Source organism: Notechis scutatus, chromosome 14 (assembly GCF_049901735.1).
Source record: "Notechis scutatus isolate UNSWTSFEM ecotype Mainland chromosome 14, rNotScu1.2, whole genome shotgun sequence".
Taxonomy (NCBI): domain Eukaryota; kingdom Metazoa; phylum Chordata; class Lepidosauria; order Squamata; family Elapidae; genus Notechis; species Notechis scutatus.
The window spans coordinates 7518462-7535297 of NC_142022.1; the positions used below are offsets into that span (position 1 = coordinate 7518462).

Here is a 16836-nt window from a genome sequence, read left to right on the forward strand (position 1 = left end):
GAGGCCTTCTAGTCCAACCTCCTGTTCAGGCAGGAAACCCTACCCCCATTTCAGACAAATAGTTGTCCAATTTTTTCATTAAAACCTCCAGCGTTGGAGCATTCACAACTTCGGGTGGCAAATCATTCCACTGGTTAACTGTTCTCACTGTCAAGAAATTTCTTCTTAGTTCTAGGTTGCTTCTCTCCTTGATTAGTTTCCATCCGTTGCTTCTTGTCTTCTGGTGATAGCTCCTTAGATACTAAATATATGCAATAAAACGCATTATACAAACAAATACTTTTCAATAAACCATCTCTGTCTATATCTATCTCTCTATCCATCCATCCATCTAGCTAATCTTTGATGTATCTATCTACCTATCTTTCTACCTATGGTGTATCTATCTACCTATCTTTCTATCTACATCTATCTTGATGTATCTGTATCTATGTATTTATGTATGTATGTATCTCTCTCTTTCTCTCTATCTACATCTATCTCTACTGTCTCTCTCTATCATCTCTCTCTTTCATCTGTCTATCCATCCATCCATCTAATCTATCATGTATCATGTACCTATCTACCTACCTTTCTATCTTCCTCTATGTCTATGTATTTATGTATGTATGTATGTATGTATGTATGTATGTATGTATGTATCCATCCATCCATCCATCCATCCATCCATCCATCCATCCATCATGTACCTATCTACCTACCTTTCTATCTACATCTATGTATATCTATGTATATCTATCTATCTATCTATCTATCTATCTATCTATCTATCTATCTATCTATCTATCTATCTATCTATATCTATCTCTACTCTCTCACTCTCTCACACACACACACATCTATCTATCTATCATCTATCTATATCTATCTATCTATCTATCTATCTATCTATCTATCTATCTATCTATCTATCTATCTATCTATCATCTATCTCTACTCTCTCACTCTCTCTCACACACACACATCTATCTATCTATCATCTATCTATCTATATCTATCTATCTAGTATGTTGGCAATACAATATATAAGATAAATCTATTGTGGTGATAATCAGGACAGACAGTAAACCACACAAAATTTAAAATAAGAGTTCAAATACATTTGCAAAACAAGCTGCAATCTCTGAGTGAGATCCAAGGTACAGCCGGTCAGAAATGATCGGGCCAACACGCTAAAACTCCATCAAACAGGAGAAACCTCTGAAAGTAGACGCATCTAAAGCAATTGAGATCCAGAAAGTCACGAGGACTAAAATGTCAATGCATTTTAGCTATGACAAGTATAGTGGGGGATAGTGGCCCATCAGGATTCATGGATCTTCTTTGGACCAGATTAGCCTGTGCCAAAGGGCAGCCTGGGTTTTTGTCTCTCTCTCTGGTCTGTGTGTGCGTGTTTAGTATGTGTTTATGTGTGCCAGGCCAGAGAGGGGGACCTGGGCAAAGGGGGAGGGGAGTTTGAAGAGCTGAGAAAGGCTGGAGCAGCTGAAGTGGAAGGGATTTGCTGGCCCTGAATTCACCTTTTCACAATCAAAGACTCCGATTGTTTATTTGGATGAGTCAGACTTGTACCAGGGCTGAGAGAACAGCTGAACGACCTCCACTCAAGGACACGGAAAACTTTAACTCTTTGCTGGGACGACACCACAAGCCCGCCAGCCTAAGATGGAGTTAGTAAACTGCGCTTAAGCCAATCCGGGATTGTTATGCTAGGCAAACGTAGGCTAGGCTGCAAACAATGAGCTGACATTCAGCCAACCGTCGTTTGGGGTGTGTTGAAAGTACAATCCAGGGGAGCATTCCTCAACTTCTGCAACTTGAAGATGAATGGGTTTCAACTCCCATAATCCCCTTCCAGCATGCTTTAAGGTGGGTGGACTTCAAGTCCCAGACTGCCCCAGCCAGCAGGCTTTTTAAGAGATGTGGATCAACCTGTGGAACAGCCTGCCTCCAGAAGTCGTGGGTGCTCTGTCACCGAAGATTTTAAAGAAGAGACTATTAGACAGTCGCTCATCTGAAATGGTAGAGGTTCTCCTGCTGGAGCAGGGGGCTGGACTAGAAGACCTCCAAGGTCCCTTAGAGTTCTATTCTATTCTATTCTATTCTATTCTATTCTATTCTATTCTATTCTATTCTATTCTATTCCTTATTCTATTCTATTCCATTCCATTCCGTTTTATTCCTTATTCTATTCTATTCTGTTTTTATTGTTATTATTTCTATTCTATTCATTATTCTATTCTATTATTCATTCTTTCTATTCTATTATTATTCTATTCAGTTATTATTTCTATTCTATTTATTATTTCTATTCTATTCATTATTCTATTCTATTATTCATTCTTTCTATTCTGTTATTATTCTATTCAGTTATTATTATTTCTATTCTATTTATTATTTCTATTCTATTCATTATTCTATTATTATTCTATCTATTATTATTGTTATTACTTCTATTCATTATTCTATGGTATTCCATTCTACTCTATTCTATTGTGTTATTATTTCTATTCTTATTCTATTCTGCATTCTTTCTGTTGTATTCTATCATTATTCTATTCTGTTGTTATCATTCTATTCTATTATTATTCTGTTATTACTTCTATTCATTATTCTTATTCTATTCTTTTCTTAATTCCATCCCTATTGGGTTCTATTCCCAGAATCCCCCACCCAACATGCTTTTAAGAAGGGTGGACTTCAACTCCCAGAATTCCCCCTCCGGCAGGAGGGTTGGGGACTTCCGGGACTTGCCCAGCTGGGGAATTCTGGGAGTCGAAGTCCACCCATCCTTACAATCGCTCACGTCGAGAAACCCTAGTCCAGGGCCTACCGCCGCACTCCGTAAACCCCCATTTAGCCTATCGTGGTTCCCCAACTAAACCGCCCTTCGTTCAACCAGGTTGGTTGAGCTGCGGCGGCAACGCTTCCAAACAGCCGAGCAGGGCGAAGCGACCGCCGACGGCCACGAGGGGGCAGCAAAGAGAAACGCGAAAGCCAAACACCCACACACACACGCCGGGGCGGAGGGATTCCCTGCCCTGACCCTCCGCGGCCACCGTCCGCGCTTCCGGCATCTCGCCCACGTGACCCAAACAGCGGCCTCGCGCTTCCGGGGCCTTCCTCTTCCTCCTCGCCGCCGCCGCCGCCGCTTCCCGCTTCTTCGCTGGGGCCGCCGAGCCGGATCCGCCGGTGAGGGCTTCCTTCTCCTCCGGGCCGGCTGAGCCGGGGATGGTGATAGTGGTGGAGGGAGAGCGGGAAGAAAGCGGGGGCGGCGGGGGGGGAGGAGGGTTTGGTCTCCTCGAAGGCCCGGACTACAAGGCCCATCATCCCGGTGCCCCGGCCCGACCCATCATCCCCTGCCCAGCCTCCTTCTTTCCACCTGGGTGGGACGACGGCCTTGCCTTCCCCCAACCCCCACCCATCCTCCTCTTCCAAAAGGCATGGGATGGACTACAAAGCCCATCATCCCCGGTGGGGGTTGGGTGCCCCGGCCAGGCCCAGCATCCCTTGCCCAGCCTCCTTCTTTCCACCTGGGTGGGACGACGGCCTTGCCTTCACCCCCCCCCCCACCCCATCCTCCTCTTCCAAAAGGCATGGGATGGACTACAAAGCCCATCATCCCCGGTGGGGTGGGTGGGTGCCAGGCCAGGCCCAACATCCCCTGCCCAGCCTGCCTCTTTCCACCTGGGTGGGGCGACTGCCTTGCCTCCCCCCCCCATCCTCTTCCAAAAGTTGGGATGGGACTACAAAGCCCATCGTCTGCCCCACCCACCCAATCTGCAGTTCCCCCTCCCCTTTTTTTCTCTCTTCTATCTGCCTACCGTCTCTCCCTGGCCTGGTAGCTGGTTTATCCATTGGGCTGGATTAAAAAAAAACAAAAACCACCCCAAACCTCCCATGGGGCTGGATCACAAGACCCATCCTCCCCGGCCAAGCCAGCCATTGATTGGTTCAGGGCTCCATTATAGGGAATGCCCCCCCCCCATAGAAATCCCCCCCTTTTTTTGTTCTCTGCGCATGTGTGTGTATTTGGGTCCATGCATGGGCGGATCAAGAGAAAGGGCTAAATATTTGATAATGGTTATATTTAGGGAGACATTAATATTTGATATAGAATTAATATTTAAGGAGCACCGTCGAACCACCTAAATAAGTAGATATTTTCCTATTAATCCAAAACCATTTTTCCTCCACTAGGAACTAAACTATGGCATCAAAGCTATTCCAACTCTAAACATCAACATTTTTTCCTAACAATGAAAATTCCTCCTAATAATAATCAAAAATACAATTCTTTGTTTTTCCAGATCCGAAAGAGAGAGAATAATACTTTTCAGAGAGAATAATACTTTGTAACATTTAAATTTAGATTTTTCTTTAAACAATCCCGGTTGCGTTTTCTGAGATGCATCCTTGAATGAATTTCCTTCCCCAAATGAAGGATCCGTTTTAGAGAGAGATCCACCAACCTTTCGGATTTTGGGGGGCATCTCTACAAATTCTCAGGGCAAAGCTGTAAAGGAATTTTGCAGGGTGCTTTTTGCTTGATGCCTGCTGAAAAAAAAAGTCTTTTTGGATAAATGACATGGGTGGCATATAAATGTCAATAGATTAAATAAATCTATAAAATATAAAAGCAAAATGCCATTCAAGCATCATCACAAAATCTCCGGAACTGTAAAGTCTAAAAACTTGAAATTTGGCATGTATGTTCCTCTTGGCTTTCCTTTTGTTCCTGTAGGTGCTCACTACGAAAGGATTATTTTTCCAAATGACCATCAGAGCATTTAGAGTATTTCCTATCTTATTATTACTACTACTATTATTATTATTATTATTATTATTATTATTATTATTATTATTATTATTATTATTATTATTATTATTATCTGATGCTAAGGAGTTCTACTCTCCCTCCCCACCTGGAAAGAAATCTCTTCCCAGTGCAAAACACAAGCAGAGGAGTTTCAGTTTCACAGCAAGCCCCAAGCAGCTTTAGTACAGAACAGTTGAGCTAAGCCACGCCCAGGCTCCTTGCTGTCCCCTTCTTGCTCACACAGCAAAATCTCTTTCAGCTTCCAAACAGCCCTCAACTCTCCCACACTGTCAGGACACTAGCCAGATGAATACTGATGAATGCTGGTAGGCAGAGGCAGAATTTTTCCCCCTTATTTCCCTTTAAACTAAGCCGCACCACATACTTTCATAGCAAATCACGGCTAGTTTATGGTGGAATCAGGAATAGGTTAACTCAACCTTTTTTCCTTCTAGGATCTAATCCTTGTCTTCTAACATCGTCATCTTCAGGCCAGGAACTTATATCGTCCAACCACAAAGAAACTTTGCAATGAAAGAATTGAAGTTTTGAATCTAATATTTTTGAGCCTCAGATAAAAGAATCTTAACACATGTGAGGACAGAATCTTTTTTAAGAAGAAGACCTGAGATGAGGACAAATTTTAAATTTTGTTTTATCCAATTCCATTTTAAACTGCTTTTATCCAATTTTAATAATACCTAGCTCGACGCCCGTGCTTCGCTACGAAAGTAGGGCTTAGTTTTTGGGGAGGAAAATAAGGGAGGGAAAATTTGTGCCTCTGCCTACCAGCATCCATCGATGTTCATCTGGTTAGCATCCAGTCAGTGTGTGTGTGAGAGAGGTGAGGGCTGTTTGGAAACTCAAACAGTTTTTGCTGTGTGAGCAAGAAGGGGACAGCAAGGAGCCTGGGTGTGGCTTAGCTCAACTGTTCTGCACTAAAGCTGCTTGCTGCTGTGAAACTGAAACTGGAACTCATCTCCTCTGCTTGTGTTTTGCCTTTGGAAGAGATTTATTTCCAGGTGGGGAGGGAGAGTCGAACTCCTTAGCATCAGAGCGTGTTTAATAATAATAATAATAATAATAATAATAATAATAATAATAATAATAATAATAATAATAATAATAATAATAATAATAATTAATAATTAATAATTAATAATAATTATAATATAGGAAATACTAATGCTCAGGGTGATTTTGAAAAATCCTTTCTTAGTGAGCACCTAGAAGCCAAGAGGAACATATGTGCCAGATTTCAAGTTTGTTCCGGAGATTTTGTGATAATGTATGAATGGCCTTTTGCAGATAGATAGATGATAGATTAGATAGATAGATAGATAGATAGATAGATAGATAGATAGATAGATAGATAGATAGATGATAGATAGAGAGATTGATAGAGAGATTGATAGATTGATAGAGAGATACAGTGATAGATAGAGTGATAGATAGATGGATGATAGATTTGTTTCTGGAAAACTCTGCCCTTTGATATGGCCCAAGGACTAATCAATTAACGAAAAGACAAACCCCCATTTCCCAACACACACGTTTCCCACCGAAATACAATCCCAACGGTGTGCCAAAGGCGTAATATCTTGTTTTATTTTGCAGAATTTGCTGGCAGTGACGGTGGTAAAGGCAGGATGATGGAGAACACGGCACTGGAAAGTTTAATTGAGATGGGCTTCCCGCAGAACCGAGCGTAGGTCTCCCTCCCGGCAAAGCATGGGATAGGTGTGGGAGGAGGCTTCACCTTACAGGTTATGCAAAGGCACACCTGTAGCGTGGGAGGGTGCTTTCTTTTTTTTTTTTACTGAAGCTTTTCTGGGCTGTGAGGCAGCTGGATGTGGAGAAAACATGGAAAAAAACAGAACTGTGGGCTCCTTGGGGCTCTCTGAGCTTGGTGGTTGTTTTGCAGACGTTTCATGACCCAACTAGGTAACACCATCAGTGCTAGAAGGGAGAGGAGTTTGCTCCCTGTTGATATGCAGTGGCTTGTACAGTGTCAGTGTTGACAAGGGTGTTCTTGGTGCTTGCTTGAGTTGCACTGAGTTGTAAACTAACACTATTAAAGGCAAGCTATTTGTGTATAAATAAAAAGTAAACGTCCACCCTCCCTTTCAGCACTGATGATGTTCCCTAGTTGGGTCTTGAAATGCCTGCAGGAAAACCATCAAGCTCAGAGAGCACCAAGGACCCCATAATCTTCCTCCCTCCCCTCCACACACCCACTCCCTTCTAGCACTGATGATGTTACCTAGTTGGGTCATGAAACGTCTCAAGAAAACAAGCTCAGCACCAAGGACCCCTTCCTTCCTTCCTTCCTTCCTTCCTTCCTTCCTTCCTTCCTTCCTTCCTCCCTCCCTCCCTCCCTCCCTCCCTCCCTCCCTCCCTTCCTTCCTTCCTCCTGTCCTTTCTCCCTCCCTCCTCTGCCTCCTTCCTCCCTTTCTCACGTCTCCTTCCTTCTTCCCTCCCTCCCTCTCTCCTCTGCCTCCCTCCTCCCTTTCTCACGTCTCCTTCCCTCCCTCCCCTCCCTCCCTCCCCTCTCCCTGCCTCCTCCTCCCTTCCTTCCTTCCTTCCTTCCCTTCCTTCCTTCCTTCCTTCCTTCCTTCCTTCCTTCCTTCCTTCCTTCCCTTCTTCCCTCCCTCCCTCCCTCCCTCCCTCCCTGCAAACCCCACTCCTTTCTAGCACTGATGACATTCCCTAGCTGGGTCATGAAACATCTACAAGAAAACCAACCAAGCTCAGAGACCCCCAAGGACCCCACAGTTCAACTCTGAGCCACCAATAGTCGCCTCTTCCGCCTTCTAAACTCCACTGCAGGAGGCGTCAGAGCGGTAGAACCGTCATTATTTGGGGGGAGGGCCGGGGAAACTGGGGCGAAAAAACCCCCTTGGCTTTCCACACCGGGTGTGTGTGTGTGTGTTTGCTGTGTTGAATGCCATGCTTTGCTTCCCCCCCCCAGAGAGAAGGCCCTGGCGCTGACAGGCAACCAGGGGATCGAACAGGCTATGGATTGGTAGGTATGCTCTCCGCCCCTCCCCGTTCTTAGCAGAACGCCCTCCCTCCTCCCCTCGGCGGCCCTTCTGAACGGCCCTCCTCGGCGTCTCTCTCTCTCCCCCCGACCCAGGTTGGTGGAACATGAGAACGATCCCAACCTGGACGAGCCCTTCACAGCCCCCCAAGGTCCCGTTCCAGACGCCGAGGAACCCGCCAAAGGAACGACGCCGGATTCGGAGCAAGGGGGGTCAGGTCAGAAGAGATCCTGGCAAGGGGGGTGGGGTGGGTGGGGGTGTGGCTTTTCTTTGCTGGCTCCGCGCAGGGGGTTCCTCGACTTAACGACGGTCCGTTTTGTGACCGTTCCGCCACGAGTCGCAACAACGCTGAGCGACGTTGACCCGGGACCGTTTTCCGCACGGCCAATGCGGCGTTCCCTGTGGTTGCGTGATCCGAATTCGGACGCTCGGCAGCTGGACTCACATTTATGACGGTGGCTGTGTGTGTGTGTGTGTGTGGGTTTCACGTGCTCCCCTTTTGCGACGGGGAAGTCCAGTGGGGAAGCTGGATTCACTTAACGGCCGTGCTCCTAATTTAACGACGGCAGTGGTTCGCTTAAGGATGGGGCCAGGAAAGTTGTGAAATGCAGCAAACTCCCCTTGGTAAATGTCTCGCTTAGCCACAGAAATCTTGGCCTGAATGGTGGTCGTAAGTTGAGGACTACCTGTAGAGGGTTGCACATCATTTGAGCATGAATTGCCAGTGGATTATGGTTTTCATCCGCCCTGGTCCCCCTTGGAAAGGTGCAAGGGAACGTTTTTCTTCCCATAGGTGAGCTGGCCGAAGGAGAGACACAGCGTCCCCTGACGGAAGAGGAAAAGCAGGAACAGACGAAAAGGTTAGGCCTTTCCTTCCCTCTCCTTCCTTCCTTTTCTTTTCTCCCTTCTTTTCCTTCCTTCCTTCCTTCCTTCCTTCCTTCCTTCCTTCCTTCCTTCCTTCCTTCCTCCTTCCTTTCCTTTCCTTTCCTTTCCTTTCCTTTCCTTTCCTTTCCTTTCCTTTCCTTTCCTTCCTCCTTTCCTTTCCTTCCTTCCTTTCCTTCCTTCCTTCTTTCCTTTCCTTCCCTTCCCTTCCCTTCCCGGCTTTTCTCCCTGCCTGCCTGCCTCCCTTTCTTCCTTCTTCTCTCTCTTTCTCTTTTCCTTGCTTCCTTCCTTCCTTCCCTCCCTCCCTCCCGGGCTGAGGGGTAGCCGTGCCTCCTAAGCTGCTCCAGTGTTTCCTCCCCCCAGGATGATGGAGCTGATCAACCAGAAGCAGAAGGAGCGCGAGGAGCGGGAGAAGCGGGAGACCATCGGCGGGAGAAGCAGCGCCGGAAACAAGGCCAGGAGCTCCTCCTCATCCGCCAGAAGCTGCAGGAGGACGAGATGAAGAAGCTGGCCGAAGAGAGGCGGAGGGAGAAGATGGAAGAGAAGCTGGCCAAGTGAGGGGACCGTCTGTGTGTGTGTGTGAGAGAGAAAGTGAAAGTGAAAATGAAAGTGAAAGTGAAAGTAAGCCAAGAGGAATGGGGGGGGGGCGGGAATTGCACTTCCAGCTGGTCTCCCTCTAAACCTGCCTCCCTCGACCTTCGTGACTTTAAGATTGGGGGAGGGGGGGGACTTCAACTCCCAGAATTCCCCAGCCAGCATCCTTTAAGGGAGGGGGTGGGGGGGCGTGGCCTTCTGGCTCGCTCTTCTCGAGGGGTTTCTGGGAGTTGAAGTCCAGCCTTCTCAAGGTGCCTTAAAGCAGGAGGAGGAGGAGGACGACCTTGGACTACACCTCCCAGCCTCCCTCAGCGGTGGCCCTGCCGGCTGCCAGGAGGCTGGGTTCATCTCAATGGGGGGCGAAGCTTTGCATTCTGGGTGGGTGGGTGGGTCAAAGGAGTTCGTCCCGCCGGTTTTGTCGGCCAGCCCTGCTCCGTCCCATGGACACCCACCCTCCCCGTTCTCCATCTCTTTGGAGCTTTGGGGACTTATCATTACACCCCAAACTGTGAAGGGAGTGAGGGGACCCTTCCACCGTTGACCCTCCCCTCCCCTCGTTCTTTTTTTCCCAGGCAAAGAGTGCGGGAGAAGATAGAACGAGACAAGGCCGAGAGAGCCAAGAAGGTGAGGGGGAAACAATGGGGTTTAATTTGCATTATTTAGACCAATAATGTTGCCTTTGCGTTTTCTTTCTTCGCCCAACTTCCCTCCTCCCTCCGTCTTCCCTCTCGTCTCCCCCTTCCTTCCTCCCTCTCTCTTTCCTCTCCCTCCATCCTTCCCCCTCCCTCTCCTTCCTTCATCCTTCCTCCCTCCTCTTCCTTTTCTTCCCCCTCCCTCCCTCCCTCCCTCTTCCATCTCATCTCTCCTTCTTTCTCCCTTTCCTTCTTTGCTCTCCCTCCCTTTCTCTCCTTCCTTCCTCTCTCCCTTCATCCTCCCTCCCTCTTCTCTTCCCCCTCTTCCATCGCATCTCTCCTTCTTTCTCCCTTTCCTTCTTTGCTCTCCCTTTCTCTCCTTCCTTCCTCTCTCCCTTCATCCTCCCTCCCTCTTCTATCTCATCTCTCCTTGTTTCTCCCTTTCCTTCTTTGCTCTCCCTTTCTCCTTCCTTCCTCTCTCCCTTCATCCTTCCTCCCTCTTCTCTTCCCCCCTCCCTCCTTCCCTCTTCCATCGCATCTCCACCATCCTCCTTTCCTCTCCCTCCCCCTTTCTTCCTCTGTCCATCCTTCTTTCCTCCCTCCCTCCCTTCCTCTCCCTCCTTTCTCTGTCCTTCCTCCCTCCCTCTCCTTCCCACCCTCATCCTAGCTGGGGAATTCTGGGAGTTGAAGTGTCCGTCCCTCCCCCAATCTCAAAGTTATCCACCACGAGAAATGGCTGGTTTAGAATTGCACAGCTTTGGCGGGCTCACCTTCCTGATTTTGTCGTCCCCCCCCAGTTTGGCTGCAGTAGCGCTACCCAGGCCTCCCCCGTGACTGACCAGATGGAGCCCATGCTTATCTCCTCCCCCAGCCAGGAGCTCCCCGCAAGCAAGCGAGAATACGATCAGTGCAAGATACAGGTAAGGCAAGATAACGGCCGCGGAGCTAATATTTTCCATGCGGTAAAATCTGGAACGGAGAACAAGGAAAAACTGGCTTTTGTACACCGTCCTCAATCTGAAGCCGTTTGTTTAGTGACTGTTTGAAGTTAAAACAGCGCCGAACAAAATATTTTTGCTCGATGGTTGAGGCATCCCACGGTCACGATCAGAATTCAGACGCTTGGCAAACTGACTCATATTTACGACGGTTGCAGTGTCCCTTTTGCGACCGCCCCTGACCAGCCAAGCTAATGGGGAAGCCGGATTCGTTGAATGACTGTGTCAGGAACTTAAAACTGCCGCAGGGATTCACGTAACAACTGTCTGGCGAGGAAGGTTCGTCAAACGGGGGCCAAAATTTCACTTTAAGCACCGTCTTGCTTTAGCGACGGGAACATTGGCCTAAATTGGGGTCATTGGGGGGGATTTGATTTTGCTCCTGGTAGGTGAGACTCCTGGATGGCACCTCTTTGACTCACACCTTCAAAGCCAAGGAGCAACTGGCAGCCGTGCGGCTGTATGTGGAGCTGAACCGCAAAGATGGTGTCGAAGACCCTTTTCACCTCCTGACGAGTTTCCCCCGGCGGGTTTTCACTGAGGAAGACATGGAAAAGCCCCTGCAGGAGCTGGGTGAGTTTGGGGTGTGTGTGTGTGTGTCAAAGGGGAGTTGGGCCTCCAAACTCCCCTTTGCCTCGTTCTTAAATGCCAGAACTGCATCGCTGTCCGGTTTGGTGGTAACAGTGCCTCCAATAGAAAGCCCCTACAGAGAGTGGCGAGGGCAGTGGAGAAGAGCATAGAAAGTCTTGATTCACTCTCCAAAGCTGCTGGTTTTTTTCAGTCGGTCCCTCTGCGTTCTCTATTCTTTTTTTCCATTCATTTTTTTTTCTCCCCTCCTCTCTTTCTTCCAGGCTTGGTGCCTTCCGCCGTGTTGATAGTGGCCAAGAAGGGGAACAGCTGAGCGGCTCTCTTCGCTTGCAACGAACGGTCGGTTCGTGCCGGTTGTTGGAGGCTGACCTAGCCTGTAGTCACTGGGTGCCACCGTAGCGCGCCAGCCCTGCCCCCCCCTTCTCCCCAGAGACTCTGAAACAGCAGCCCCTTAACCCAGGGATACTGAAACAGACATTATGTGGGTAGAAGAGTTGGAGAGGAACCAGGATTTGCAACTGGATACACCCCCCAAAGCCAGCCCTGAATAAAAACCTCTTCACTCTGGTGTCCCATTTGTGGTTTTCTTTCTCGACGGAGGCACAAGCGCAGGATCTGGTCTTCCCAGCCGTCCTTCCCTCCCAAATTCACGCTCACACACACCTCCAGTTGCACCTGGCACTGTGAGGTAGACTGCCTCGGAATAAGGAGGCTGGATTGTAGCTTGAAAACTGGCACAATCCACCACGTACCCAAACTACGTTTCCCATAACTACCGCAAATTATCCACTGGGGAAATTGGGGTTCAAAGCTCGCGGCCGTGTTTTTAAGTGAGGAACAGTTTCACGGAGCGAGCAAAGGAAGAAAAGACACACAAAGACACGCAGGTAAATTAGAGGTATATTTCCCCCCCCCCCTTTCACCCAACAAGCATGATTTTTCAGCAACGAAATTGGCAAGATGGCTTATTCCATCGTCCAGAGTCACTGTAACTGACTTTTGACACGGGGAAAAAAAGACTCGTAATGACAGCAGCCATTTTCCGTGGAAGATTGAAAAAGCAGCAACATTTCTCTCCTGTCTTAATGAACAGGCCAACCTCCCAATGAAAGGCTTCTCTCTCCCCCAACCTTCCCCTCTGGGTTGCCTCCAGGTACGTCTTGGGAACCCTTCGCTGATGAAAGTACACCTTCCTCGTCCTACTTTGGCTCCACGGGGTCCACGATGATTACGATTGCCGCAGAATAAAGACCTGGAAAGAGACAAAAATCGTTGTTGGCAAAGGAGGCACAACCAAGTTGGAGGGCTAATTATTTGTGTTGCTCTGCAGAAGGCAAAAAGAACAGAGCATGAATAAAACAGAAATACTAATAGAATAAGATAATAATAGAATAGAAATAATAAAGACTAGAATAGAAATAATAGAATAAAATGAATAGAACAGAAATAAAGAATATAACGAATACAAGAATAGAACAGAAAATAGAATAAGGAATAGAATAGAATGAATACAATAAAAATAATAGAAGAATAGAATGGAATGAATAAAATAGAATAGAAATAATAGAATAAAACAAATAGAACAGAAATAAAGAATAGAAACAATAGAATAAAGAATAGAACAGAAAATAGAATAAAGAATAGAATGAATACAATAAAAATAGAAGAATAGAATGGAATGAACAGAATAGAAATAGAATAAAACGAATAGAACAGAAATGAATAGCAATAATAGAATAAATAGAACGGAAAATAGAATAAAGAATAGAATAGGATGAATACAATAAAAAGAATAGAATAGAAATAGAGTGGAATAGAATTAAAAAAGTGGAGGATTATTAGGGCCACCCTGACTGGCTTGGTTGTAAAGTCCTCATGATTCAGACCAGGCTCTCAGATACGACGCCTTTTCCTACTCATAACAATAATAAAGGCGGGATACAAGTCAATATATATAAATCCATAAAATAATAATAAAAGAACTTTTGCTACTTAAATTCTTTTAAGACATTCTTGCGCTGGGGAGGGGAAATGCTGCCCTCTGGTGGCCCAGTTACGTCATTGCACCCCGAGGACTCCCAAGCGGGGAAACGAGCTCCCTCCTCCCTGCAAGCCAAAGACATTTACACGTGTCTAACCTTGCACGTCCGAATCTACCCCGCCCCCGGGGACACCACCACCACCACCACCAGCAGCAACTTACCGACGGCTAAAACCAGCCGGATTATGTTATAGAGGTTCCCGGGACTACTGTGTGGCAAGGACCGGCGGACCCCCAAGTGGACCCAGAGGCCGGCGCCCGCCAGCCCGCTGCCGGTCAGAATGCGGCAGCTGAAGCAGGACCAGAAGAAGGACTTTTGGGGGGTCGCCTTGGAGGACCCCGCCACCGTGCCACCTCCGGGCTGGGTCGCCATGTTTCCGCCGAGCAAGATGGCCGCCTCCGTGCCGGAAGCCGCTCTGCCAGCCTCCCGGAAGTCGCCCTCGCGAGGGGGGGGAGGAGGAACAAAGACGTCCGACCTCTATAAATGTCCGGCGGGGGCAACAGAGCTTCTTGGGTTAGGTTCCGGTTGGGGAGGGGGAAATAGAGAAAACAAACAGGGCCTGTCTGAATATTATTTTCCTTGGAGGATAAAATAATCCTTAAATTCCTGGGCCGCGTTTCTTTCCCACCAGCGATCAATAGCTGCATCTTCCAGATTTCACTGGTCTTTTGTTTTAAATCTACCTCCTAAATATGGGCTTCTTAAAAAGTTCCCCCTAGTTGAAATATCCATCATCTCTTTCTCTATATCTTTTTCTTCCTTCTCTCACCCTCTTTCCCCTCCTTCCCCTTTCTCCCATCTTTTTCCTAACTTCCCTCCCTAATCCTCCTTTCCTTTCTTCTCTCCCTCTCTTTTTCCTCCTCCCCTTTCTCCCATCTCTTTTCCTCCCTCCTTCCCTCCTCTTCCTTCCCTTCCTCCCTTTTTCCTTCCTTCCTCCTTCTCCTCCCCCTTTCTCCCATCTCTTTTCCTCCCTCCCTCCTTTCCCTTTCTCCCGTTCCCTTCCTTCTCCTCCCCCTTTCTCCCATCTTTTCCTTCCCTCCCCTCCTTCTTCCTTTCCTTTCCTCTCTCCTTCCCTTTCTCCTCCTCCCCTTCTCCCATCTTTCCTCCCTCCCTCCCTCCTTCCTAACATATGCATATTAACACTGTTAATTATTAAACTGCAATTTAAAAAAATTAACCAGCTAAGCAACATATCAATAATTATATATTTATAAATGTTACTAAAGCACAGCTATGAAAATTAAATTAGCAAGTGCCTTACATAAAAAAACACAAGCAACCATATATTTAGACAAATCATGTTAATAAACTGCAGCTAGCATATAACTTCCGTACTTTTTCCATCATAAACTAACTTATCAGAAGCACTTGTTCTTGAGGATCAGTTTCCAGACCAACTGATGTTAATATTTAATATCTTTGTATTTTATCTTGTTGCTTTTATTTTTAAGCCGCCTATAAATTTAAATAAAACAAAACTTTTTAGGACGAACCAGACACTTAATGTTTTTTGTTGTGGCATGATGTGTGTGAATTCAAAGACCCAGGCAAACACACAAGGATGACCCTGCTGGCTGGGTCACCCTAAGGACGTGTGTTTTTCTAAGGTCCGTTTTTTTATTTTGCCAGGCATTGAAACACACAAAGAGAAGAACACTCCAAAGTGCCATTTTTAATTTATGAAGACAGCTTGCCAAGCAAGCCATAGAAGGACCCCGAGGGATTAACAGGTCGAAGGAAAAATATGATTTCGTTGGAGTCACGATATTCGTGCCAATCCAAGTAGCCCAAGGCCACTTCAGGTCACAGCTATTGCTACTTTTTCGAAGGGTAAGGTTTTCGGGCCCAATTGTCATCTGTCGCCGCGGCCTCTTTCAGGACTTCCATGAACAAGGCGTTCTGTCGTTGCGAGTCCGGATAGTCCTGACTGGAACCCCCGAAATTCTGCAGGGAGAACGAAGACGTGAGGAAGGCAAACCAAGTTTTTTTGGGCATCCCCCGTTTTGAGGATCTGTACATCGCCTGAGGTGAAAAAAAAACTATTTGTCCTTTGTGATCTAAGCCACACCTCTTCTCCTAAATAGTCAGAAAAGATTCTAGTCTTCATGGTTCTGAATATGATCTTCTTTAACAGGCTGATCCTTGTGGTTCTGCATAGGCTATGTTATTTAAGGTGCTAATCCTCACGTTTCCAAGTAGAATCCTATTTAAGATGCTAGACCTTCTGGTCCTTTAATAAGATCTGATCTGAAATGCCACTTTGGTGTAGTTTTGGTGACGGTGGTATTGGCCTAGAAACCAGAGACCCTGAGTTCTAGTTCTGCCAGAATCATGAAAGATTCATTTAATCACAAAAGCTTATGTAGAGCTGGTCACTCTCTCAGGGTGGTTGTGATGGGGAAAACAGGAAGAAGGCGTAATTAGCTATGCTTGCCATCTTGAGTTATATATAAAACTCAAAAAAATGGGAAGTAAAAATCTAATAAATTCCATTTATTACGCTCACCGAGATTGAGATTTACACTAATACAAGCAAAGAGCCGGATACAGAATACAGATTTATTAGATAAAAATCAAATAAACAAAATAAATCAGAGTCTAATAAGCAAAGCAAATATAAATCTGATGATTGAAATTTTTAAAAAATAATCTAACAAATGCATAAATAAATAAAACCCATGTATTTCTGAATGCTATTTTATTTAAAGCACTAGTCCTCATGATTCACACCTGGATCTTACACAAGGCCCTAGTCCTCGGGATCCTGAACAGGGCCTTTATGCAAGATGCTTGTCCTCGTTATTCAGGACAAGATCTTATGCAAGGCGCTGGTCCTCATTATTCAGAGTAGAGTCTTATGCAAGGCGCTAGTCCTCATATTTTAAAGCAGCAACGGCGGACATAGGCCTCCCGCTATTTCCTCACCTTACTGATCTTCGCCGAACGCACGTCGTCGGACGGCCACAGCTGAAAGACCAACAGCGCTCCGGCAAAGATGCCCAGCCCGGTGCCCGCCGCCTTGACGATGCGCCACTTGACGGCCATAGCGGGCCGCGGCGCCTCTTCCCGGAAACGACGAGGGGGGGACAGGAAGCGGCGGCGGACCACCATAGACAGCACAAGGGCGCCGGGCCAGAGGGCAGTTTAAGCGAAAGGGAGAGGAAGCTTGTTTCTCGGGGTTGAGCGCCCTCCTGTGGCCACCTGAAGAATTTTTTTCCTTTCTTTTTCAGTGTCCAAGCTTCA

General features: G+C 46.7%; 2 protein-coding genes and 1 long non-coding RNA gene across 3 annotated transcripts; 1 reads left to right on the top strand and 2 right to left on the bottom strand.

The window, feature by feature from the left end:
* The first annotated feature begins 3050 nt into the window (after nt 1-3050).
* UBXN1 (UBX domain protein 1) lies at nt 3051-12121 on the top strand. The gene is given in 11 exon segments (XM_087943368.1): nt 3051-3189; nt 6434-6524; nt 7788-7841; nt 7953-8074; nt 8651-8717; nt 9103-9164; nt 9167-9293; nt 9906-9957; nt 10763-10885; nt 11353-11536; nt 11815-12121. Coding segments are annotated over 10 exon segments (900 nt in total). The 5' UTR covers nt 3051-3189; nt 6434-6465; the 3' UTR covers nt 11865-12121.
* A 318-nt stretch (nt 12122-12439) lies between these two features.
* Nucleotides 12440-14147, bottom strand: DMAC1 (distal membrane arm assembly component 1). The gene is made up of 2 exons (XM_026690259.2): nt 13755-14147; nt 12440-12803 (listed from the first exon to the last, which is right to left on the bottom strand). The coding sequence occupies exons 1-2, from the start codon at nt 13963-13965 to the stop codon at nt 12751-12753; spliced, it is 264 nt and encodes an 87-aa protein (XP_026546044.1). The 5' UTR covers nt 13966-14147; the 3' UTR covers nt 12440-12750.
* A 1107-nt stretch (nt 14148-15254) lies between these two features.
* Nucleotides 15255-16695, bottom strand: LOC148129519 (uncharacterized). The gene is made up of 2 exons (XR_015745322.1): nt 16519-16695; nt 15255-15537 (listed from the first exon to the last, which is right to left on the bottom strand). It is a non-coding gene; the product is annotated as an uncharacterized LOC148129519 (long non-coding RNA).
* Nucleotides 16696-16836: the final 141 nt, after the last annotated feature.

Bases quoted from the DNA above. Each gene is read 5' to 3' on its own strand.
- DMAC1 (XM_026690259.2), bottom strand. From the start codon at position 13,965: ATGGCGACCCAGCCCGGAGGTGGCACGGTGGCGGGGTCCTCCAAGGCG. The intron at 12,804-13,754 runs GTAAGTTGCTGC...GTCTCTTTCCAG, and splicing joins CCGGCTGGTTTTAGCCGTCG to GTCTTTATTCTGCGGCAATC.